This window comes from Neoarius graeffei, chromosome 4 (genome assembly GCF_027579695.1).
Source record: "Neoarius graeffei isolate fNeoGra1 chromosome 4, fNeoGra1.pri, whole genome shotgun sequence".
Taxonomy (NCBI): Eukaryota; Metazoa; Chordata; class Actinopteri; order Siluriformes; family Ariidae; genus Neoarius; species Neoarius graeffei.
Window position 1 is genome coordinate 22272835 of NC_083572.1, and position 25990 is coordinate 22298824.

Sequence of the window (25990 nt, forward strand, 5' to 3'; positions counted from 1 at the left end):
AGCTAAGTCTCTCCTCCACCTCTGTAGAGAGTCCCCAGCCTGACTCCCTAGAAGGGGTCCCAGAGTGTTACCTGGACCTAAGGGAGGTCTTCAGTAAGGGTAAGGTGTGAGGCCTACCACCACACCTCCCCTACGACTGTGCCATTGACCTCCTACCGGACACTTCTCCACCACACAGTCACATCTACCTTCTGTCCCAGACGGAACAAGCGGCAGTGGAAGAGTACATACAAGAGGCCCTCAAGCAGGGGTACATATGCCTGTCTACATCACCTGCATCGGCAGGGTTCTTCTTCGTGGAGAAGAGATGGGGCAGTCTTCACCCATATATAGACTTTCAAGGACTCAATCAGATCTCAGTGAAGTACCTATATCCTCTTCCTTTGGTGCCCTCAGCTTTAGAACAGCTCCGTAGCACCAAGGTGTTTTCTAAGCTAGACCTATGCAGTGCCTACAACCTGGTCCATATCTGAGAAGGAGATGAGTGCAAGACAGCCTTCAGTACCAACGCCAGCCATTTTGAGTACTGGGTGATGCCATATGGCCTCTCTTCGATGCCTAGCATGTTCCAGTGTCTCATCAATGATGTACTTTGGGACATGTTTGGGAGATATGTGCTGGTGTACATCGATGATATCCTGATCTACTCCCCAGATGAAGACTGCCATCTCCAACACGTTTAATCAGTGCTCAACCACCTATTAGAAAATCACCTTTATGTCAAAGCCGAGAAGCGCGAGTTCCACACACATCAGATCTCCTTTCTGGGGTGCATCATCAGTGCAGAGGGGGTCAGTATGGACCCCTCAACAGTCTCTGCAGTGACTCCCTGGCTGGTGCCCACTTCAGTCAAGGAGCTCCAACACTTCCTAGGTTTCGCAAATTTATATTGCTGTTTCATTAGAAATTTCAGTACTCATGTGGCACCCTTGACCTTCCTGTTAAAGAAGGGACTGAAGAGGGCTCCACTGGACCCCTGCAGCTGAAGAGGCCTTCAACAATCTCAAGACCGCCTTCACTACAGCCCCAATCATCCAACACCCTGACCCTACCCGACCTTTCATGGCTGAGGTGGACGACTCCGAGACAGGTGTAGGAGGGGTCCTCTCTCAGCAATTTGGTGAGAAGCCCAAGCTCCACCCAGTCGCATTCTTCTCAAAGAAACTCACCTCAGAAGAAAGGAACTATGACATCAGGAACAGAGAACTACTCGCTATCAAACTTGCTCTGGAGGAATGGAGACACTGGCTGGAAGGGAGCCACTTACCCCTTCGTCATACTTATGGATCATAAGAACTTGAAATATCTCAAGAAGGCCAAGAGATTTAACTCACGCCAAGCCCGATGGGCTCTGTTTTCACATGCTTCCACTTCACAATATCCTATAGTCCAGGCACCACGAAAACTAAGGCAGACGCCCTGTCACATGTCTTCAGCCTATCTCCTCATGACCCTGAACCTCACCCCATCCTCACACCCAAATGCTTCATCCAAGCAATTTCATGGGACCTAGACAAGGAGATAAGGAAGTTGCGACCACAGACTCCTCCAGCTAACTGCCCACTTGGCCACCTGTATGTCCCCAACCACCTCAGTGGTAAATTCATCACTTGGGCACATATGCATCTCCTGCCACCCAAGCAGTCATTGTGCTCACCAACTGCTACAGAGCAAGTACTGGTGGGAGAATATGTTGACTGAGATCATCCAATTCATCTCCTCATGCATGGAGTGCACAAAAGCCAAGGTACCTCGAACACCTCCCACTGGTAAACTATGCCCTCTCCCTGTACCTCAGAGACCCTGGTCTCCCCTGGCCATCAACTTTATCACCAACCTACCACCATCCCAGGGCAACACTCTGGTCATCATCGACAGGTTCTCCAAGGCACTGAGACTCATCCCGTTACCTGGCATCACCACAGCTTTCCAAACTGCCAAACTGTTATTCCAGTATGTATTCAGATATTTTGGCATCCCAGAGGACATAGTCAGCAACTGTGGCCCTCGGTTCATCTCTCGTCTATGGGCCAGTTTCATGGAGTGGTTAGGTGTCTCTGTGAGCCTCACATCTGGATATCATCCCCAGTCCAATGGCCAGGTAGAGAGGGCTAACCAGGAGATAGGATGTTTCCTCAGAATCTTCTGCATGCAGAACCAGGGGGACTGGGCCCATTTTATCCCGTGGACCAAGTATGCACAGAACTCTCTGAAGCACTCTGCTACACAACTAACATGTTTTCAGTGCATGCTCAGCTACCAACCCCCCTTTTCCCATGGGATGACTCAGGTACAGGCAGTGGAGGAGTGGTTCTCACGCAGCCAGTCAGTTTGGGAGGAGGTTCATCAATGCATCGAGTCAATGCCAAGTATAAGGAATACGCTGACAAGCACAGGAGCGGCAACCCTGAGTTTTCTCCTGGCAACCGGGTATGGGTGTCTACTAAGGACCTCAAGGAACCCAATACTTGTAGGAAACTACATTGGACCCTACAAGGTGCTCCAACGCATCAATAAAGTCGCCTACAGGCTTGAGCTCCCACCGCACAGTTGCTTGTCACCCACATATCATGTCTCCTGCCTAAAACCTGCCATCCAAGGTCCTCTGTCCACAAATACACTCACCCCAGACCACCCGTCACCTTGTCAAATCAAGTCAACTTTATTGTCAAATATGCTATACATGCTCGACATACAGCACAGATGAAATTTCAGTCCTCTCTGACCCATGGTGCAAACAGGCAATGCAATAAATAAAAATAGAATAATTGAAAAAAAACAATATAAACAGTATAAACACTCTAGATAGGAACAAGACATAGACTAAACACTCAGACAATATAGTGTAAACACTAGATAAGAACTACACACAGACTAAACACTCAAACAGACAATATAAACAGTATAAACACTCTAGATATGAACTAGACGTAGACTAAACACTCATGCGCACACACACACACACACACACACACACACACACACACACACACACACACACACACAAATTGGTTCAAATAACCAAACAGTCAAGGGCACTTGAGGTATAGCAGGTAAACATGACACATGAAATAAGCAGTATAAACAAACTAGCAGCTGTTAAGGTGAGGTAGTGCGGAATAGTGCAAATGAGTGAGGTAAAGTGAGATGTGCGGTCCCTGAGTTCAGTGTGTTAATAAACGATGAGATGTGTGTGTGTGTGTGTGTGTGTGTGTGTGTGTGTGTGTGTGTGTGTGTGTGTGTGTGTTGGGGGGGAAACTGTGAGGATGACATGTCAGATGCTGAAGGGGGATGTGCGAGTAGAATCTGTGGCAGGGGGCAGAGGGGGGAGGAGGGGCAGAACAGGGAGGGAGTTGAGCCTCCTGACTGCTTGGTGAAAGAAACTGTTCTTGAGCCTGCTGGTTTTGGCCCGGAGACTCCGCAGTCTCCTCCCCAACGGCAGCAGGCTGAAGAGGCTGTGAGATGGGTGGGTGCGGTCACCTGCAATCCTGATGGCTTTGCGGGTGAGGCAGGAGTTATAAATATCCATTAGAGAAGGGAGAGAGACACCAATGATCCTCTCAGCTGCTTTCACGATGCGCTGCAGAGACTTACAGCAGGACATGGTGCAGGCGCCGTACCACACGGTGATGCAGCTGGTCAGGATGTTCTCGATGGTGCCTCTGTAGAAAGTGTGCATGATGGGGGCCAGGGCTCTTGCTCTCCTCAGTTTGCGGAGGAAGTACAGACGCTGTTGGGCTTTTTTGGCCAGTGATGTGGTGTTGTTGCTCCAGGACAGGTCTTCAGAGATGTGCACACCCAGACCAGAAGGGGATCCCATTTACCAGGTAAACAGAATCCTAGACTCTAGGCACAGAAGAGGTCAGCTTTAGGACCTGGTAGATAGGGAGGGCTATAGACCTGAAGAGTGAAGTTGGGTAGGAGCAAGGGACATTCTGGACCCTCTCCTGACTCAGGAGTTCCACAGTCAACACCCCGACAAGCCTGCACCCAGAGAGAGAGGGTGTCCTAGGAAGAATGTAGCTCCTGGAGGGAGCTCCTCGGGGGGGGGGCTGTCAGTAATCCTGTCAAGAGTGCCAGTCTGAACCCAACTACAAACATGGCCACTCAGAACTACAATACCCACAAACCACAGCACCCTCTATTGCCTGTTTATTAAATACACCTGTCACTTGTTTCCTGGTTCATCAGCCCCTGCTCCCACTCTTTCTTGATGGGAAGTATTGTTCAATGTTCATTTCTGTCATACTGAGCTTTTATTGTACTGCCTGCTTTATTGTGTTCTCGACCCTTGGTCTCATATCTTTCTCATTATTCTCTAGCCCTGTCCGCATTGCCCCATCTACTGATCGATCGACCCTCATCTGTCCCACGACCTTGATTCTAGTCTCGCGTTTTGGCTTTGTTTCCATTTTGCTTTCCTCGCTCTCCCCTGCACATACATCCGTAATTTCCTGCACCCTGACAAATAGCACATCCAGAATTGTTTATTCATTTTATACCATACCACTAATTCACATTTTTTTCTTAATAAACAACACCTCATGCTTTTTAACTATTTACCTTTTGAAACAGATGGTGGAAGCCAAGTGCATTATTTTTGCAGAACAGGTCCGCATGGAGTGTGTTATTCTGCTTATACCACAGTGATTTGCCAATGATTAATTTATAGAAGTGTAACTAATTAATGAATGACACATCATGCATTTTAAGAGCTTATAGTTAGATTTAATGTTTTGAAACATCCAAAAGTCAAGTTAGCTTTTGTCTTTATCTACAGTCCCCTCCAAAAGTATTGGGTTTTAGACAAAAAGATGAATAAGAGATGATAGATTAGAATTTCTGCTTTAATTTCATAATATTTACATCTAGACGTGTTAAACAATTTATGGCATGGTGGTATAGTGGTTAGCACTGTCACCTCACAGCAAGAAGGTTCTGGGTTCGAGTCCAGTGGCTGGCGGGGGCATTTCTGTGTGGAGTTTGCATGTTCTCCCTGTGTCTGCATGGGTTTCCTCTGGGAGCTCCGGTTTCCCCCGCAGTCCAAAGACATGCAGATTAGGCCAATTGGTAGCTCTAAACTGACTGTAGGGCCAAGTTTACATTAGACCGTATCTGTCTCGTTTTCTTCGCGGATGCACTGTCCATTTACATTAAAACGCCTGGAAACGCCGGGAAACGGGAATCTGCCAGGGTCCACGTATTCAATCCAGATCGTGTCTGGTCCGGTGCTGTGTAAACATTGAGAATACGCGGATACGCTGTGCTGAGCTCTAGCTGGCGTCGTCATTGGACAAAGTCACTGTGACATCCACCTTCCTGATTCGCTGGCGTTGGTCATGTGACGCGACTGCTGAAAAACGGCGCGGACTTCCGCCTTGTATCACCTTTCATTAAAGAGTATAAAAGTATGAAAATACTGCAAATACTGATGCAAATACTGCCCATTGTGTAGTTATGATTGTCTTTAGGCTTACCATCCTTCCACTTGCAAGTGCTAAGTGACTTGCGCACAGCGGCTCAGTCCCGAATCACTGCTCGTGTGCTTCACTCGCGCGCTCTGTGAGCTGCTCAGGGCCGGAGTGCGCACCCTCCAGAGGGCACTCGCTGTTCAGGGCGGAGTGATTTGGAGCACAGACGCTGAGGAGGAAGCGATGAGCCGCACTGACACATTTCAACTTACGTGCCGAATTAGTCATGTGATTAGCGTATCCGTCTATTGGCGTTGCTGTGTGCACGCTAATCGTTTTTAAAAATGTTAATCTGATGATCCGCTGATACGGTCTAATGTAAACCCCACCTAGGTGCAAGTCTGAATTCTTGTTTGTGTCAGCCCTGTAATGATTTGGCGACATGTCTAGGGTGTGGTGTACTCCACCTCTTGCCTATAGTCAGCTGGCTCCAGATTGTCTGCGACCCTGCACAGGATAAGCGGTTACAGATAATGGATGGAATTTAGAACATGGTACCAGTGGTGCTCATCTATTTAGAACATGGTACCAGTGGTGCTCATTTTTCCTATACTTTTGCTCATCTAAAATCGAGTGGTGGCAGACCATTCGATTTTTAGATGAGCAAAAGTATAGGAAAAAGCAGTCTTAAAGTAAATTAAAATAAATTACATTTAATATTTGATTGCATATCCCTTGCTTACAATAACTCCATCAAGCCAGTGACCCACTGACATCACCAAACTGTTGCATTCATTTTGTGATGCTTTTTCAGGTTCACAGCTTCTTTCAGTTCTTTATTTTGAGGGGGTTCACCTCTTCAAGCTCCTTTTCTGGAGGTCAAATGCATGCTCAGTTGTGATCTGGTGATTGACTTGGCCAATCTAAAACCTTCCACTTTTTTCCCCTAATGAAGCCCTTTGTTTTGTTGGCAGTGTGGTTTGGGTCATTGTCCTGCTGCATGATAAAGTTCTTTCCAATTAGACTGGATGAATTTCTCTGTATGTTTACAGACAGAATGTTTCCGTAGGCTTCTGAATTCATTCTGCTGCTACCATGATGAGTTCCATCATCAAAAAGATTAGTGAGTCCGTTCCAGAAGTAGCCATGCAAGCCCAAGCCATGACACTACCTTCGCTGTGCTTGACCACTGAGCTTATATGTTTTGTATCATGACCAGATATTTTCTTTCACCACACTTCTATCGCTTTGGTAGAAGTCAGTTTTGGTTACAGAACTTTTGTGGCTCATCTCTGAATTTCTTTGCAGATTCCAATCTAGCCAGCTGCTGATGAGTGGTTTGTATTGTGTTCTGGCCTCTATATTTCTGCTCTTGAGGTCTTCTACAAATAGTGAATTGTGATACCTTCACAATTCTCTGTGGAGGTTGTTGGTGATGTCAGTGACTGTTGTTTTTGGGTTTTCTTCACAGCTATTACAATGTTTCTGTTTCTGTCATTAAGTGCTGTTTTCCTTGGCCAACCTGCTCAATGTCTGGTTTTCAGTACACCAGGGTTTTTTGTTTTGGTTTGGTTTTTTTGTTTTGGTTTTTGTTTTTGTTTGGGGGGGGAGGGTTTTTTGGGACACTCCAAATGGTTGTATTGGCTATGCCCAATGTTTATGCAATGAATCTGTTCAATTTTCCCTTGTTTCTCAGCTTCAAAATGGCTTGCTTTTCTCCCATAGACAGGTCCTCATGTTGGTTTATCTTTTGTAATAACAAATTCAGGGATCAAACCAAGAGTAGATATTCAGAGCTATAAACTGTTTAAACAGTTAAACTAACGTGGCACACCTGGGCAACAAGAAACACCTGTCAGTCAGGTGTTCCAATATTTTTGATGCCTTGAAAAATGGGTGGGTTCAAAGAAAAGGTTATATTTTCTCAGCTGTTTAACATATCTAGATATAAACATGAGGAAATGAAAGCTGAAATTCTGATGTCATATTCATATTTTGATCTAAAACCCAAGTGTCTTCAGTGTATAGAAAAATTTAATAGTGTATAAAATTGACCTCGCCATTCCAATAATTTCAGCGGGGAATGTATGTTATAGCTTTGATAAATGCTCGTTCCCTCACCAGCTTCACCACATTAACAATTATAAAAATTACTTTGTTAAAAAAATTAAATCCATTTATTAGTCTTAGATTATGTGGAGTATCTGTTGTACACAGCCCTGTGTAGGAGCTATTACTATATAAGGGATAATGTACAGCAAGCTAGGCATTATCACGAAATAAACCCCAACAAGGTGATGCAGGAGATTTGACTCACCCTGAAGGGGTTTATTTCACGATAATGACTGTACATTATTGTGGCAGTGGGGGCGTGGTCAAGCGCCGGTCTGTGACAGGAGGGTGGAGCCGGGGAAGGTGAGTGGCAGAATCGCTACACCTGACTGTAATTAACCTGTGTTTGTGTGTGTTTTCCCAGTAACCGCTCCCTATTTAAGGAGGCAGAGAGAGAGGAGAGGGAGCGCAACCCGGGATGAGAACGCAGAGTGTGTGTGTGTGTGTGTGTTTGTGCGTTACGCCGCATATTAGAAACAGGCGATTTAAACTGAAAAGTTGTGAAATAAAACCCCTCTGTGTATCTAAAGAGTTGTCCTGCCGTCCTCTGTGCTCCACCCACACTCGATATGCGCTACAGTGGTGCCGAAACCCGGGATTAAGGTGGAGCACCAACGCAGCAGCCCCATGGAATCCTCCCCATTCGCGGACTTGGTCCACGCCCTCGCCACAGCTCAGCAGAGCCAGCACCAGGCACTTGTCACGCTCCGAAAGGAGCAGGAGCGCCGCTTCGAAGCCCTGGTGCTGGCCCAGCAGGAAGATCGAGAGGCGTTCCGGCGTCTCCTCGCGTTGGCGGGGTCCACCAGCGCCCCGGCCGCGGGCCCGTCTCCCCTCACCTTGACCAAGATGGGCCCGCAGGACGACCCTGAGGCTTTCATCACATTATTCGAGCAGGTCGCCGAAGCCTCGGGGTGGCTGATGGAGCAGCGCGCGGCGCGCCTCCTCCCCCTCCTGACGGGAGAGGCGCAGCTGGCCGCACTACAGCTCCCCGCCGACCGCAGGCTGGCCTACGCCGACCTTCGCCGGGCTGTCCTCCAGCGCGTGGGGCGCACACCAGAGCAGCAGCACCAGCGCTTCTGCGCGCTGTGGATGGAGGAAGTCGGCAGCCGGTTCGCGTTCGGCCAGCAGCTCCGGGATGCCTGCTGGTGGTGGCTGAGGGCCGAAGATCGCGACGCCGAGGGGATCATCGACCAGGTGGTGCTAGAACAGTTCATCGCCCGCTTACCAGCGGGAGCCGCGGAGTGGGTCCAGTGCCACCGCCCAGCGTCGCTGGATCAGGCCGTGGGACTGGCGGAGGATCATCTGGCGGCTGTTCCGGCGGCAGGACAGCGGACGACATCATCTTCTCTCTCCTCTTCTCTCTCTCTTCCTCCCCCCCCTCCTCCCGTGTCCCGTCCTCGCCCCGTTCCCCCACCGTGGAGGCGGGGGCCGGCTCCACCCCAGCCGGCCCGCCGCACCCGTGGTGCCCTCCTGTTTCTCCCTTCTGTGTCTGTCTCTCCCCCCCCTCAGGTGAGTGAGCCCCAGAACACAGCTGCAGAGGGAAGGCCCGGGCCGGTTTGCTGGCGCTACGGGGAACCGGGCCACCTGCAGCAACAGTGTGCAGCGATGGAAGTGGGGGCGGTGGTGCGGATCCCCGACGCGCCAGAGGCTGCCCTCGATCGGGCCAGAGCGTATCGCATACCGGTAAGTGTACAAGGGGCTACATATCAGGCGTTGGTGGATTCAGGTTGCAATCAGACCTCGATCCGCCAAAGCCTGGTGCAAGACGAGGCATTGGGGGGAGCACAAGGGGTGAAGGTGTTGTGTGTGCACGGGGATATTCACAGCTACCCGTTGGTGTCGGTCCACATACATTTCAGAGGGGAAAAATCGATAGTGAAGGCGGTGGTTAATCCTCGCCTTACCCACTCTTTGATCTTGGGGACTGATTGGCCGGGATTTCGGGGTTTAATGGCACGCCTAGTAAAGAGTGGGTCCTGCCGGTTAACAGGGAAAGGTCCCGGTGTCGCTTTGGCTGGAGCTGCGGTCGCAGAGCCGTCTACGTCATCTCCGCGACAGAGTGAGGAGCCACCGGCCCCTCCTCTTTCTATTGGGGAATCCCTCGTGGATTTCCCACTGGAACAATCACGAGACGAGACTCTGCGACACACGTTTGACCAAGTGAGAGTAATCGATGGTCAGACGCTCCAGCCGAACGTCACCCCGTCCTTCCCCTATTTTTCCATTTTGAAGGATAGGTTATACCGAGTGACGCAGGACACTCAGACGAAAGAGCGAGTCACCCAATTGTTAATTCCAAAGAGCCGCCGGGAATTGGTATTTCAGGCGGCTCACTTTAATCCCATGGCTGGACACCTCGGGCAGGATAAGACACTCACCCGGATAATGGCCCGATTCTATTGGCCGGGGATTCGCGGAGACGTCCGTAAGTGGTGTACGGCGTGCCGCGAATGCCAGTTAATAAATCCAGCGGCCATTCCAAAAGCGCCCTTGCGCCCCCTACTATTAATCGAGACCCCGTTCGAAAGAATTGGGATGGATCTCGTCGGGCCATTAGATCGGTCAACATGAGGGTACCACTTTATATTGGTTCTGGTGGACTATGCAACGCAATACCCGGAAGCGGTGCCTCTTCGCAATATCTCAGCACGCAGTATTGCAGAGGCCCTCTTCCACGTCATCTCCCGGGTTGGAATCCCGAAAGATATTCTGACTGACCAAGGCACCTCGTTTATGTCACAAACACTGCGCGAACTGTATGGGCTACTGGGTATTAAGCCGATCCGCACCAGCGTTTATCACCCACAGACGGACGGTCTAGTTGAACGGTTCAATCGCACCCTCAAGAATATTATCAAAAAATTCGTAAGTGAGGACGCACGTAACTGGGATAAGTGGCTTGAACCCTTGTTGTTTGCAGTGCGAGAGGTCCCCCAAGCCTCCACGGGGTTCTCCCCGTTTGAATTATTATATGGGCGTAAGCCGCACGGCATCTTAGATGTACTGCGGGAAAATTGGGAGGAGGGACCTTCACAGAGCAAGAACGAAATTCAGTACGTTATGGACCTGCGTGCAAAACTCCACACGCTCACCCACCTAACTCAGGAGAATTTGCGGCAGGCCCAGGAACGGCAAGCCCGCCTGTACAACAAGGGCACGCGCCTTAGAGAGTTCACTCCGGGAGATAAGGTACTCGTTCTGTTGCCCACGTCGAGCTCCAAATTAATCGCCAAGTGGCGAGGACCCTTTGAGGTCACACGGCGAGTCGGGGACGTCGACTATGAGGTTAGGCGAACGGACAGGGAGGGGGCACTACAGATCTACCACCTCAATCTGCTGAAACTCTGGAATGAGGAGGTCCCCATGGCGTTGATGTCGGTAGTTCCGGAGAAGGCGGAGCTGGGGCCGGAGGTCCAAAAAGGGTCATTGGCATCACGTACCTCTCCGGTCCCCTGTGGAGACCACCTCTCCCCGACCCAACTCACGGAGGTCGCCCAGTTGCAGGCCGAGTTTTCAGATGTGTTCTTGCCCCTGCCCGGTCGCACTAACCTCATAGAACACCACATAGAGACGCCCCCGGGGGTGGTAGTGCGTAGCCATCCTTATAGATTACCCGAACACACAAAAAAGGTGGTTTGGGAAGAACTTCAGGCCATGCTCGAAATGGGCATCGTCGAGGAGTCCCACAGCGACTGGAGCAGCCTGGTGGTCTTGGTTCCCAAGGCCGACGGCTCGGTCCGGTTCTGTGTGGACTATAGAAAAGTCAATGCGGTGTCTAAATTCGATGCGTACCCAATGCCTCGTATTGATGAGCTGCTCGATCGACTAGGCACGGCTCGCTTTTACTCGACACTGGATTTGACGAAGGGATATTGGCAGATCCCCTTGACTCCATTATCCTGGGAAAAAATGGCCTTTTCCACACCGTTCGGCTTACACCAGTTCGTCACACTTCCGTTTGGGCTGTTTGGGGTACCCGCTACGTTTCAGCGGCTGATGGACCGGGTCCTCCGGCCCCATGCCACCTATGCGGCCGCTTACCTAGATGATATCATCATTTATAGTAATGATTGGCAGCAGCACCTACAACACCTGAGGGCCATCCTTAGGTTGCTGAGGCGGGCGGGACTCACTGCCAACCCGAAGAAGTGTGCGATTGGGCGGGTGGAAGTACGGTATCTGGGCTTCCACTTGGGCAACGGGCAGGTGCGTCCCCAAATTAATAAGACAGCAGCGATTGCGGCCTGCCCGAGGCCCAAGACCAAAAAGGGGGTGAGACAGTTCCTGGGGCTGGCTGGCTACTATCGTAGGTTTATACCTAATTATTCGGACGTCACCAGCCCGCTGACTGACCTCACTAAAAAGGGGGCGCCAGATCCGGTCCAGTGGACGGAGCAGTACCAGCAGGCTTTCTCTGAGGTAAAGGCTGCACTGTGTGGGGGGGGCCACTCTTACACTCCCCTGACTTCTCTCTCCCTTTTTTGTTGCAGACCGATGCGTCGGACAGAGGGCTGGGGGCCGTTTTGTCCCAGCAGGTGGAGGGGGAGGACCGCCCAGTCCTATACATCAGCCGGAAGCTGTCAGTGCGTGAGGGGCGCTACAGCACAATTGAGAAGGAGTGCCTGGCGATCAAGTGGGCGGTCCTCGCCCTCCGTTACTACCTGCTGGGGCGCTCCTTCACCCTCTGTTCAGACCACGCGCCCCTCCAGTGGCTCCACCGCATGAAGGATGCCAACGCGCGGATCACCCGTTGGTATCTGGCACTCCAACCCTTCAACTTCAAGGTGGTCCACAGGCCGGGGGCGCAGATGGTCGTGGCGGACTTCCTCTCCCATCAAGGGGGGGGGGAGTCGGCTGCGGGCCGGACGGGCGCCCGGCCTGAGTCGGGCGGTGGGGGTATGTGGCAGAGGGGGCGTGGTCAAGTGCCGGTCTGTGACAGGAGGGTGGAGCCGGGGAAGGTGAGTGGCAGAATCGCTACACCTGACCGTAATTAACCTGTGTTTGTGTGTGTTTTCCCAGTAACCGCTCCCTATTTAAGGAGGCAGAGAGAGAGGAGAGGGAGCGCAACCTGGGATGAGAACGCAGAGTGTGTGTGTGTGTTTGTGCGTTACGCCGCGTATTAGAAACGGGCGATTTAAACTGAAAAGTTGTGAAATAAAAGCCCTCTGTGTATCTAAAGCGTTGTCCTGCCGTCCTCTGTGCTCCACCCACACTCGATACGCGCTACAATTATCCTGCTTATTATGAGGCTAATTAATAAAGAATTCAATAATTTAAAACAAAACATTGATTTAAAAATTATTTTATTGATTTAAAAGTGATTTTTATTGCTTCTGCTAATGATGTCAATAACAATCGTCTATTATTCATTCCAATGGTCTGTTATACAGAAATAACAGACCGCAAAATCCCATAATTGATCAATCAGAATCTTCTGTTCAAATGAGTAATAAAGAAACGAAGACTTATTTGAACAAATGCATTAATATTAACATTCGCGGTATGTGGTGAAATAGCTGTGATGTCATAAGAAATAACATAAACCTTCTAACCAATCACATTCAAGTATTCAAGTGTGTTGTGGTATAGTTAAATAATATTGGCTGGCATTTTCATGGTATATCAGATATATTCCATTCAGCTAGCATGATATTGAACAAGTCGAAGATGAGTTCAGTATCATGCTAGCTGAATGAAATATATCTGATATACCATGAAAATGCCAGCCAATATTATTATTATTATTATTATTATTATTATTATTATTATACCTACATATTCCTTTCGGATGTTCAACACATCTTTCTCTTTCAAAATTCTCTCAAAATCTTTCGTGAAGCAAACCTCATGGCCATGTTTGTTTACAAATTGTCACAGTCGCTCGCTAGCACAGAAGTTTTACCTCTCCGTGTGACATCGTGTTGTCTTGACAATCATGCAATATCGTAAACCATATTCAGCGCTCATTCTTTATTGGGTAGAGTGACATAATATGCATAGGATAACTAATATGCTAACAATATTGTATGCTATCAAACCAAATGAATGGAACTTGCTAGAAGGGAATAGAATACATGTTTTTATTCCATCGAAAAAGTGTCCTGTATGTATAATGATGGGTCTTCATGAATGTTGAACCACTCTCTTTTGTCTCGTGCTTTCAACACGTAAAATTAGCGAGCTGTAACTCTCGTGAGTTAGTATGCTGTGTGACCTTGTGCTGTCAACATCAGGAACTATGTTACACTTGTTTTTATGACAAAGTGCACACATGTGCATTTGCGATTTGTGCAATATACAAGCATTTGTGATCAGTAATAGAGATCCTTGAAATGTTTCAGCAAATTTATGGTAATGAAGCAATGAGCTTGGCAAGGTGTTTTGATTGACATTCATGCTTCAGTGGAGGACGACGTTTGACGTGGCTTTTCAGGAGGCCCTGAATGACATTTTTCACATGAAATGGTCCCACCTAATGGAAATCAAAATGTGATTGGTTGATTCCACTCTCACTTCATATTTATTTTAGTGGTTAATGTGAATGTGTACAGACCTCTGTTCTAATCTCAGTGGATGAGCACACTTGGCTGAATCAGTAACACTTTATTTGGATAGGCCAATATAAAACTCTACAGACAGACAAGAAAACATCTACAGACCATCAACAACCTGAACAGTGACCATCATTGACTAGCCTAGTGTTACCACTGTATCTACCTAGAGAAAGAATCATGGACTTTAAAATTGAACCCCTCTAATTAAGAGTTCAAACCAGTCCACCATCACTACCAGGCCCCCAAAATGACATCTGTTTAATGATCTTAATTGTAAAACCAAAATATATTTTCCCAGCATGTCCAATCCCCTTTACAGTTTTTAACACCCCTACAACAGGTCATGCCTGCAGCTTGACGCAAGCTTAGTCATTCAATGTGAAGTGAAAATATGTGTCTTGTCAAATATTTTTTAAATTAGTTAGCTAGTCTAGTCTTTAATGTTAAGTGTTTATGTTTACTGTAGTTAATATGTATTTATTTACTCCACTTGTCCTTAAATATACTGTATTTACCGATGCTAGGTATGCATTAACATTAATTGGTTAACTTATTTTGCTACTAACTACTACCATGTTCAAACTTCTCATTTTTAAACAAAAATGCTTTGTGTCATTTTTTCCCCAAATCTTTTATGACCACAATCAGTCACAAAGTTAATTGGCTTTAATTGCCTCCCACCAATTGCGCTAACAGAAAAAGCTAAAATTAAAAACATTCACAAGCGTGATAATTTCACAAGCTGTCCCCCAACCATACGGCACACTCTGGTGTCGTAAAGTGTGTGAAGGTGTGTGTGCCTGTGACTGCAAGGGCTGGAAGGGAAGGGACTACGCAAGTGTCAAAAAAAAAAAGCAGTTAGGCAGCAGCGCTGTTTTGTAGGAAGCAATTATCTGCCCAGTCAAAGCCACTTCATTTATTTCCATTACAATTTCCCTCCACATGTCACCTGATGCAACCTTGGGAGCACAGGGGTACATTCTTAAAGAATGAAGCTATGAGTCATAATGAAAAGCAGACTACTGAGCTCACCTCCTAAAATTTAATCACAGTATTGCCACAATGAGTTCCAGCTCTCAATTGCTGACTTATAGCTGTAATCCTCAATGCTCATTAGCTCTGCTAGCCTTTTAAAGGTTTTCCTCAGATGTCAAATAGATGAAGTGACTCTACACTAATAAGACATTGACATTGCTCAAGCTGTAAAATGTCTAGAAGGAATGAAATAAAACTATTGCAGTTTCTCAGACACAAGTGATGTTAACCGTGTAATTTACTTAAGGATACTTGGGGACTAGAATTAACGTGTTTCCAAATTACACCATAGAGTACAATTAATCACTTATTTATTGTGGTTAATCTCCCAAAAGACAGGATTATTAATTTGTTCAAAAAATGAAAGAAGCATGTAGAGCAGAGTTGCACATCTGGCCTGTCTGAGTAGTGATTAAAAGTAATCAGACTGGCTGAGAGGACTCACCAGCCTTACAGCCTCCGCTCTGTTTTATCAGCTGTCAGTAATTGGGATGTTATTGCTGGACAGGTTAGTTTAGTTGTAATGGAGCGGAAAGGTGAGCTCTCTATTTACCCAGATACACAACATCAGATGGGTGGCTGCTTTGTCCCACAGAGACTCAGGCTACATCCACACGACAATGGCAACGAGATTTTATTTAAAAAAATATCGCGTCCACATGGGCAACGGATCAGTAAAATATCAGGTACATATGGCAACGCAACGCTTGCTGAAAACGATGTTCACTGGGAAACTACTTTGGTTGTGGATTGCTGGCACTAAGGATGAGGAAACCATTAGGACATACGATCAGAAGGAGGACACTTGTCTGGGCTTGTTGGAAGTTTTCCCATAATGCCTCGCTTTTTTCTCTTTCACACTCTATCTTAGTCTCTTGTTTCTGTCTTTATCTCTCATTTCTATCTGGATGTCTATCAAATTTTAAGGGAATTTTCATCATCTACTGTATTGCTTAATATTTTACAAAACAATAAAAAGCAAAAGAGCTGCAGCCAAACACACACTGTCATGGAGAGACTGGAATACACACACACACACACACACACACACACACAACTGCTATCAGGATTTTTGTGTAAAACCTGCATCCATTAGCATTTATGACATCGTCTCGTGCAAATATTTGGTCCAATTCCTGGCATAAAAATTTTCCATTAAAAAATTGAAGAATTTCCTATTATCTCTTTTTCCTCTGTCATCTTTGTCTCATTCTTTATCTTTCCGGGTGATCTGCAACATGGAGAACTCCCTTCCTGCCCAGTGGTATCACAATGCTCTGGCTGGATGTTAGCTTGGATTTTAAATTCTGGCCAGAAGGGTCTGTATATTAGGAAGTAACTCAGAACAATTTTCCTGCCTGCTGAATGACTCAAAAACAAAAAGGGTGCATCGTTCCCAGACCAAAAGACCTGAAAGAGAGGAGTTCTCTCACCACATGCTCACTGGCATACTAATGGCACATTAATGAAAAGCCAAACGATGAGCACTGCAGGACATTCTAGATCAGAGCAGGAGTGGTAAAACCAAGCACACTCCAGCCCTCAAGTAGCTTTCAGCCTGTCCCCAGGTGGCATGTGGTGGATGAGCTCTACACACTCCATGTCCAGTTTGCACATATGTGTGTGGTCCTCTATGTGCCAAGTCATTGCACTATGTAGCACTGGTTTGTCAAATGTCCAGCTAGCATGAAATTCACAGATGGTGTCACGTTTTGGATCACCATCAGCTGTGGCTCTCTCCCTCCCTCTCCCTTTCTCTATCTGTATCCCTTCACAGTTTTGGACTGAGTTCAGTAAATCTTTATTTTTTTCCCCAAAAAGCTGCCTGTTTTCAGTATCCTGAGTTAAATGGCTGTTTTAAACAAACAGACTGGTCTGCGTGAACGCGCCCCACTGAAGCGCTAAGGTAATTATATAGATCAAATTGCCTGGGGGATGTTTGGAAATTGTGACTTTAAAAAGAAGGCCTTTTGGAGGACAGGTTGACCTCTGACCCTGGCAGGAGATCCCATTTCAAAAGTCTAATGCTTGTTTTTAGTTTTCACTAGCACAAGCTTCAATGGTGCCCTTCAACTCTCTGCTAAATCTAATAAAACCACTCATAAGATAGCATTGTCAATCATGTAGTTCATGTCTCTTAAACAAGGTTTGTTTGTTTTTTAATTGTAAATAATTTAAGGTGCTTTTGAGCAGATACCAGATTTTAATTAATATCATACTCACTGATGCACTGATGGTCAAGGCTTCAGTGGAAAAATAGTCAAGTGATGATACTCAGATCATTTTGACCTGAAGGTGATAAAGTGAAATAAAAAAAAAAATTAGATGAGACTCGAAACAAAAATGATTGTCCTCCCTGACACATGACCTTGGCTGCATATTTTCACTCCCAGTTGTGCATGCACACCTGCAATCAGAGGGATCTCCAAGCATGAAAGGGGCTTTTCATACCTTTTTTTTCTATTAATATTATTTGTATATTCACTAATATGAAGATAAGATGTAAATTTATATTGGGTACCTTTTAAATAAATTTGCAATTGCTTCGGTCTGAAATGTAAAGATGTTTCTGGGGAAACTGGATCGCTACTGCAAAGAATAGAACAGTTAACTGTTGTCTATAGGCAGAATTTTCTAACAGTGAAGGATGGAAATCAGTCTAGTTACCACAATCAGCGAAAAAACGCAATACATTTCAAATAGACCTCACGAGAATCATGAGGAAAATGTCTGGAACAGTTTTAGTCAGTGAATGGGTGAATTGTATTTTACCAATATCATCATGTTTTGCAACAGTTTCATTGGCAACTGAGTTTTATACCACAGAGCTGTAGAATGCTTAGTTATGATTGGTCATAAGATGTTGATTAATTTTCTATAACAACACGGCTTTCTAGAACAACACTGTTTAGAACGAGTACATTAATATAATCATAGAACATATAACAATCAGAGATAAAACAGTAACTTACATGGGAAAGTCTTCAGGACAGAGGGCTTTACAGTATCATGAGATACGTTTTTGTACCTTTTTAACTTCAAGAGAGAGAAAAAAACAACAGAAAAACTGTTTATAACTGTTGTAAAGTCAGTGATGACAGGAATCAATTTGTTTTGCGGGTGTTCCACAACATGAAACGTAAATATAAATGACTAAAAAATGACTTGTTCTTTAATTCATAAAATATCATAATCATTGGCACATTGCTGTGGTATACAGTAAGAGAAATAAGAAACTTCAGGATGTACTGCAACTTCATGGTGGTAATGGTGGTAAACCTCCATCAACCCATTGTTGATTATTTCCCCCATCATGTTTTATTCCTTAGTTAATTATCAGAAATCTGAGGCTCCATGAGAGGCTTAAGTGTCAGCTGTCCTGAGAAGCTGTGAGTCAGTCAGTCTCTGCCCGTATCTGCCTGGCACACTGTCCTGTCCTGGAACAGGAAGTGTGCTCAAATGCACTTCCTGTCAGGATATGGCGCATGAGACTGCGACACTGAGGACAATCACCTTCAACATTCTCACCCGGGCAACAGCACCTGTGCTTCCTCTGTTAGAGGTTCAAAGATCAGCGTCCCAACAGGAGCATTACAAAAAAGAATGGAATTGACCAGTGGTGCCATGATTATACTTGTACACTTTATTTTTGGTGCTTGATTGTTTTATCAATTGCTTGTGTTATGAATGTGTTCAGTTTTGTTGTTCATTCTGTTATTTTGTTTTCTTATTTCTGTGTGTGTTGTGTTGTGTTGTGTTGTGTTGTGTTGTGTTGCAGAGTTTTGGCAGGCCCGAGACGAGGGCCAGAAACTCCAACAGCATTTTGACCCTGAGCTGGTGCGAGAGGAGAAGAGAATGGAGGTGGAAGTGGAGGTCAGAGTTCAGGTGAGAGTTCGACACTTCTTCTAAAACTTCATAATATATAATTACCCAATTCCAGAGTAATGCACTTAAACACACACCAGTATATGACAAACATTAGTATTTTAATTATACTTCATATAGATTTATTAAGACTTAAAAACAGAACTACACACAGTCCAAAAGTCTAAGTCTAAAGACTTTTTACCATGAACAATTTCACCAGTATAAAAAACTAGAAAAAAATGATGCAGTTAAAAAAATTCCTCAAAAAAATATACTGTAAACTACACACTGTTCCTCATAGTAGTATGCCATATCGCAAAAAAAAACCAAACAAACAAACATAGAATTAGCTCTCAGACAGATTCACTTGAGCTGAATTAGTTCCCTCAGAATGGCATTATAATACTTCATTTACAAATGTGTGTTCAGTTTTAGTTCAGTTCAGTGGTTAAAGACAGAAATTATGTAATGATGTGGTGGAGACAAGCTTTAAGGCAGCCAAGAACTGTTCTAGCGTTCATTTTGGAACTGGAGTGCAATGAGCATTACAGGGTAATTGGATAATTAGCAAAAATAGCTAAATATGTCATTACGGTGTCTAACTTCTCATCCTTAAAAACAACTGAGTTTAAAAACAACTGAGGTAAGTATTAAATCACTAATCATTTACTAATACTAAAATACAAAAAAGAAGGCTTCTAGAAATAGGTTTATTTATACACTAATGTAATGTAATAAATGCTCACACGTTTAACCATAAAATGTACAGTGGTGCTTGAAAGTTTGTGAACTCTTTAGAATTTTCTATATTTCTGCATAAATATGACCTAAAACATCATCAGATTTTCACACAAGTCCTAAAAGTAGATAAAGAGAACCCAGTTAAACAAATGAGACAAAAATATTATGCTTGGTCATTTATTTATTGAGGAAAATGATCCAAAATACATATCTGTGAGTGGCAAAAGTATGTGAACCTCTAGGATTAGCAGTTAATTTGAAGGTGAAATTAGAGTCAGGGATGACAATCAGGTGTGAGTGGGCACCCTGTTTTATTTAAAGAACAGGGATCTATCAAAGTCTGATCTTCACAACACATGTTTGTGGAAGTGTATCATGGCATGAACAAAGGAGATTTCTGAGGACCTCAGAAAAAGCGTTGTTGATGCTCATCAGGCTGGAAAAGGTTACAAACCATCTCTAAAGAGTTTGGACTCCACCAATCCACAGTCAGACAGCTTGTGTACAAATGGAGGAAATTCAAGACCATTGTTACCCTCCCCAGGAGTGGTCGACCAACAAAGATCACTCCAAGAGAAAGGCGTGTAATAGTTGGCGAGGTCACAGAGGACCCCAGGGTAACTTCTAAGCAACTGAAGGCCTCTCTCACATTGGCTAATGTTAACGTCCATGAGTCCACCATCAGGAGAACACTGAACAACAATGGTGTGTATGGTAGGGTTGCAAGGAGAAAGCCATTGCTCTCCAAAAAGAACATTGCTGCTCATCTGCAGTTTGCTAAAGATCACGTGGACAAGCCAGAAGGCTATTGGCAAAATGTTTTGTGGACGGATGAGACCAAAATAGAACTTTTTGGTTTAAATGAGAAGCGTTATGTTTGGAGAAAGGAAAACACTGCATTCCAGCATAAGAACCTTATCCCATCTGTGAAACGTGGTGACGGTAGTGTCATGGTTTGGGCCTGTTTTGCTGCATCTGGGCCAGGACAGCTTGCCATCATTGATGGAACAATGAATTCTGAATTATACCAGTGAATTCTAAAGGAAAATGTCAGGACATCTGTCCATGAACTGAATCTCAAGAGAAGGTGGGTCATGCAGCAAGACAATGACCCTAAGCACACAAGTCGTTCTACCAAAGAATGGTTAAAGAAGAATAAAGTGAATGTTTTGGAATGGCCAAGTCAAAGTCCTGACCTTAATCCAATGGAAATGTTGTGGAAGGACCTGAAGCGAGCGGTTCATGTGAGGAAACCCACCAACATCCCAGAGTTGAAGCTGTTCTGTACGGAGGAATGGGCTAAAATTCCTCCAAGCTGGTGTGCAGGACTGATCAACAGTTACCGCAAACATTTAGTTGCAGTTATTGCTGCACAAGGGGGTCATGCCAGATACTGAAAGCAAAGGTTCACATACTTTTGCCACTCACAGATATGTAATATTGGATCATTTTCCTCAATAAATAAATGACCAAGTATAATATTTTTGTCTCATTTGTTTAACTGGGTTCTCTTTATCTACTTTTAGGACTGGTGTGAAAATCTGATGATGTTTTAGATCATATTTATGCAGAAATATAGAAAATTCTAAAGGGTTCACAAACTTTCAAGCACCACTGTATTGAACACAAAGAAAATACTTTGTTTGTTTATAAAATGGAATGATGTTTATAAAATGGTGTAATGCTGTCCATCTCAATTACAGCTATGGTCACATGCAGTGAAATTCAGCCTGCATAGTAAATTATCTGTGTATCATCATCATACTTATAATATGATATTTATGTTGTCCACATGGTGCTTACTAGATACTTAGTTTAATATTAGTAGCATGAATACTATGTCATAACAAACACAGTCACTGAGTCAATATCAGGTATCATTAAGCAATGATGGAAACTGGATCTGTATGTTGGAAGGATGCACGTTGTCATTTAGAATTTAATAAATGACCACAGGTTTCTGCTGATGTATGAACACAATATTCAGGTTTCAGTGTCATACAAGTATTCCTCAAGAAACTAAATAAATAAAGACTATGTTTTTAAATAATGCGTTATGTAAGGAATAAAACATGTTGGTTCCTGAAGAACCCCGCCTCTCACCCGAAGTCTGATGGGATTGGCCCCAGCTTCCTCCATGACCCTGATGGATAAGTGGTGGATATAATGGATGGATGGGTGGATGGATTCCTGAAGAGTCTTATTCATCTTATACTACAGCAATTTGCCAATGCTCACATTTTTTTAAATCAGTGATAGATATGTCATAGTTTTTATCCATTTATAGATACATTTAATGTTGTGGAACATCCATGAAAAAAGTTAGTTCCTGTTATTACTATAAAACTTCTTTTTTGCCTCTTTTTTTAAAGACATAAGTGCAGCATGTTTTGTTACCAAGAAATTCCTCCTGCCCGAAAACATTCCTGTGTCAGAGAACAAAGCTTCTGTAAATCACAAAGTCCTTTACCTCTGACTGTTGTAAAGTGCTGACACTTTCAGCTTCTCCCATTCACCACAGCAGATCTGTTCTGCATATTTGATTTGGCATAAGTTTTACACCAGATGCCCTTCCTGACACAACCCTCCCCAATCTATCCAGGCTTGGGACCAGCATTAAGGACAACCTGTCTTGTACAACCCCAGCAACTGGGTATTTTACCTAATCTGCATGTCTTTGAACTGTGAGGGAAACTGGAGCACCCAGAGGAAACCCACAGATACAGGGAGAACATGCAAACTCCACACAGGAAGGCCCCCGTCAGCCGTGAGGTTCAAACCCACAACCTTCTTGCTGTGAGGCAACAGTACTAACCACTACACCACTGTGCTGCCATGCTGGAGGCTCCTTCCAAAAACACTAAATAAACAATTCCTCACAGAAAGCTTCAGTATAGACAATTACACATTTTTTAAATCAGTTCTTGTGGAGCATTCGCCATACAAGTTCCTGTGTATTTTCTATTAGAACAAGTGAATTAATGATATTCCTTGCAGTGGGAAACACTGTCTGAGCCATGCTTGCTATAGAAAATTAATCAACACCTTCTGACCAGTCAGAGTCGAGCATTCAACATCTTTGTAGTGTGCATCTTTATAGTATGATAGAAAATAAAAATACCACCTAAATAAAATTTGGTATGAATTTCTGTATGTTAGTTGATGAAATAAAAATAGTTCTTGGTAGTGGACTCAGATTTGTTAAACTGCTGTAGGGAGTATACATTTTTTATTATGACGTACCATAAAACAGACCATATTTAGTTTAAAAGTCTTACTTTTAACTGAGGTGACACTTGTTTTTCCACAGGTAGATGAGCTGATGAGGCAGGAACTGAAGACTCTCAAATTGGTAGTGGACCAGGACAAGAGCAAAAAGAAGAAAAAAGGGGAAAAGGCTAATAAAAAGGTGAAGCAACACAGTGCACTGCACTGCTGTCACTTGGATTAACGCAAGATTAGGGCTAGGTTTAAAAAAACTCTTTGTAGTGTGCATAATGTACTGACAGTGTGCAGACATCAAGTACTCAGCACCTGATTGGAACTGGTGTGCTTCATGTTTTTTGCTCATTTTCATCTTCAGTTCTTCCCCACATTGCCTGCAGTGTGAATGCATACAGAATTTGACGGGCTTATTGATGTTATAGTGACGAGAGCCAGTTGTGAGTCACACACTGATCGCTAGGAATGTGAGAAGAATACAGAGGCAGATACACAGTCTTGCTCTTGTCAGTTTGTGTTTTGATAGGACTACTTTCCCACCACCTTTGGCATATACATGTGCACACAATACACAAACGCAACACACACACACACACACACACACACACACACACACACACACACACACACGCATACATGCAGGGCCAGATGTGGGTTGTGTTGGTGGATATGAAGCAGGATGTTGCAGTTGTTGTTTCTACCCAAACAATTGCATTCCGTAGTAAACATCCAAAGAGGAATGCTCGCCAAGATGTTCACATTAAAAACTTTGGGCTGGATTTGTGCTTACTCTGCTTATATATGTGTGCATACAGTACGTAAGTGTGTATATATGTCCATGGCATATGCTATGCATGTCTGTTTTTCCACTGTATACAAGCCAACTGTATTTCTGTATTTCCTAAACAGAATTTTGTTGTTTCTTCTTCCAAACACTTTGCATCTGCACGAGAACTTATGGCATGTCTGCACAGGCGAATATTTCAACAACATACTTGGCATGTTGATCCAGTGGTATTTTACACTCAACATTTTGACAGACAAATCAGCTTTTCACTTTCTGGCCCACATGTGGAATGTGTGTATGCATACATTAATCTTTTGACACATGTGAATCCACATATTTCACTCTGCACCATGGTAGTGTTTAATTAAATTTGTATTTATGGGGTGAGTGAAACTTTGATTAATTTATATGGTGTGTAACTCTGCCTTCTTCTGAAGCCTTGAACATGTCTCTGTAACATAATGCTGCCTTTTTTTTCTTTTTTTCAAAGAATTCAAGATGTTTAAAGCAATCATATTCAAAACAGGGTCTATGATGCGTAATCAGATGATGGAAAACAATCCTCATCTCATCTCATCATCTCTAGCCACTTTATCCTGTTCTACAGGGTCGCAGGCAAGCTGGAGCCTATCCCAGCTGACTACGGGTGAAAGGCGGGGTACACCCTGGACAAGTCGCCAGGTCATCACAGGGCTGACACATAGACACAGACAATCATTCACACCTACAGTCAATTTAGAGTCACCAGTTAACCTAACCTGCATGTCTTTGGACTGTGGGGGAAACCTGGAGGAAACCCACACAGACAACATGCAAACTCCGCACAGAAAGGCCCTCGCCAGCCACAGGGCTCGAACCTGGACCTTCTTGCCGTGAGGCGACAACGCTAACCACTACACCACTGTGCCGCCCCGGAAAACACAATCCTGTTATTATTATTAGATCTGTTAAGTAACAAATATAATAATAATAACAGAATTGTGTTTTCCATCATCTGATTACGCATTTATTTGATTTATTGGATTTATTTGCCTATTTGACTTGTCACATTAATTGAATGGGTTTAATCCAAACATTAATAGTTCAAAATTAAGTAGGCCTATAAATAGTGAACTTGGACCTAATGTGTTCTGTCAGTGGAAATAATTTCAGCTAGCCTACCAAGCAAGTAAAAGCTCCAATGTGCTGCTCAGTTCCATATTATGCTTGCCCAGAAATTGAATGAACTCAGATTTTAAAAAAAGACTTTTTAAATCAAAAGTATTGCAAGCCGTTGTATGGCAGAAGTATTTATCCATTTCCTATTGGGAGTTAGCTTTCTTTAAAAAAAAAAGCCAACATGGCTCAGTTTCAATGTGTATCAATACAGACTATGAAAATGAATCAAGTACTTGAGTCTCTGAGAGGAGCAACTTTATGTCGCCATGGTCTTTATGCTTTCCTGCTAATGTCAATGGTGATGAAGCATTGTGTTTGTCCCTTTGAATAAAGTGTTTTGGCTTTCACCAAGAGATGTGGTTATAAACACATTATTCGAGTCTGGCTAGCATCTTTTTTTTTCCTTTTTTTGCTTGCTTGCTGATGTGTTTAAATGCAAGCTGATTGCGTTGTGCTGTAGAGTATTAGAGCTGTATAACTGTTTTGCTCACTGTTTCTACATCTCTGCCTGATTTGCATTGTCTAGTTATCCATCTATCTATTCAAGATAATTAATATGCCTTGAAAAATAGGTATTACAAACAGTCGGACCACGTCCTTCAGCAGGTTGCGGGATTCAGAAAAGAACAGTGCACCATTGGTTAGTATTGAGCTGCTTTTAGCCACAGAGAAATATAGTATATGGATCAAGTGGAGTGTGTCACATTCAAATAAACATATCACATGAAAAGTTTTATTTTTGAAAGGTCAATAGGGAGTAGAGTTTTTCTTTCTTTCTTCAGTTGTTGGATGAGTAAAAGAAAAAGAAAATGTTGGTGACAGTTATATCAGCACCCTACGGAACTGGCTTGTCCCCTGGGAAACTGAAAAACTAATAGCTGGGATATGTCATTTGTTTGTCCCGGGTGTTTGGGCTAATGATTTGTCCACCACCACCACCACTCCCATCCCCCCTGTTTGTTCCTATTCAGATGGTAAACCAAAATGTATGATTATGTTCATAATACATGCTGGTGCTCAGTGGGTCAATGGAATATATTCCTCGCAACAAAACGGTTTAAAGAATTTATCTTGTTGCAGCTTAATTCAATTTGCATTATTAT

General features: G+C 44.3%; 1 protein-coding gene across 1 annotated transcript in view; it reads left to right on the top strand.

Moving 5' to 3' along the window:
* Positions 1 to 25990, top strand: part of iqca1 (IQ motif containing with AAA domain 1) — a 139977-nt gene that overhangs the window by 66746 nt on the left and 47241 nt on the right. The window contains exons 10-11 of the mRNA XM_060918410.1: positions 18891 to 18997; positions 23031 to 23129. Of these exons, the coding sequence (XP_060774393.1) occupies positions 18891 to 18997; positions 23031 to 23129 (206 nt within the window). The remainder of the gene's footprint in view (positions 1 to 18890; positions 18998 to 23030; positions 23130 to 25990) is intronic.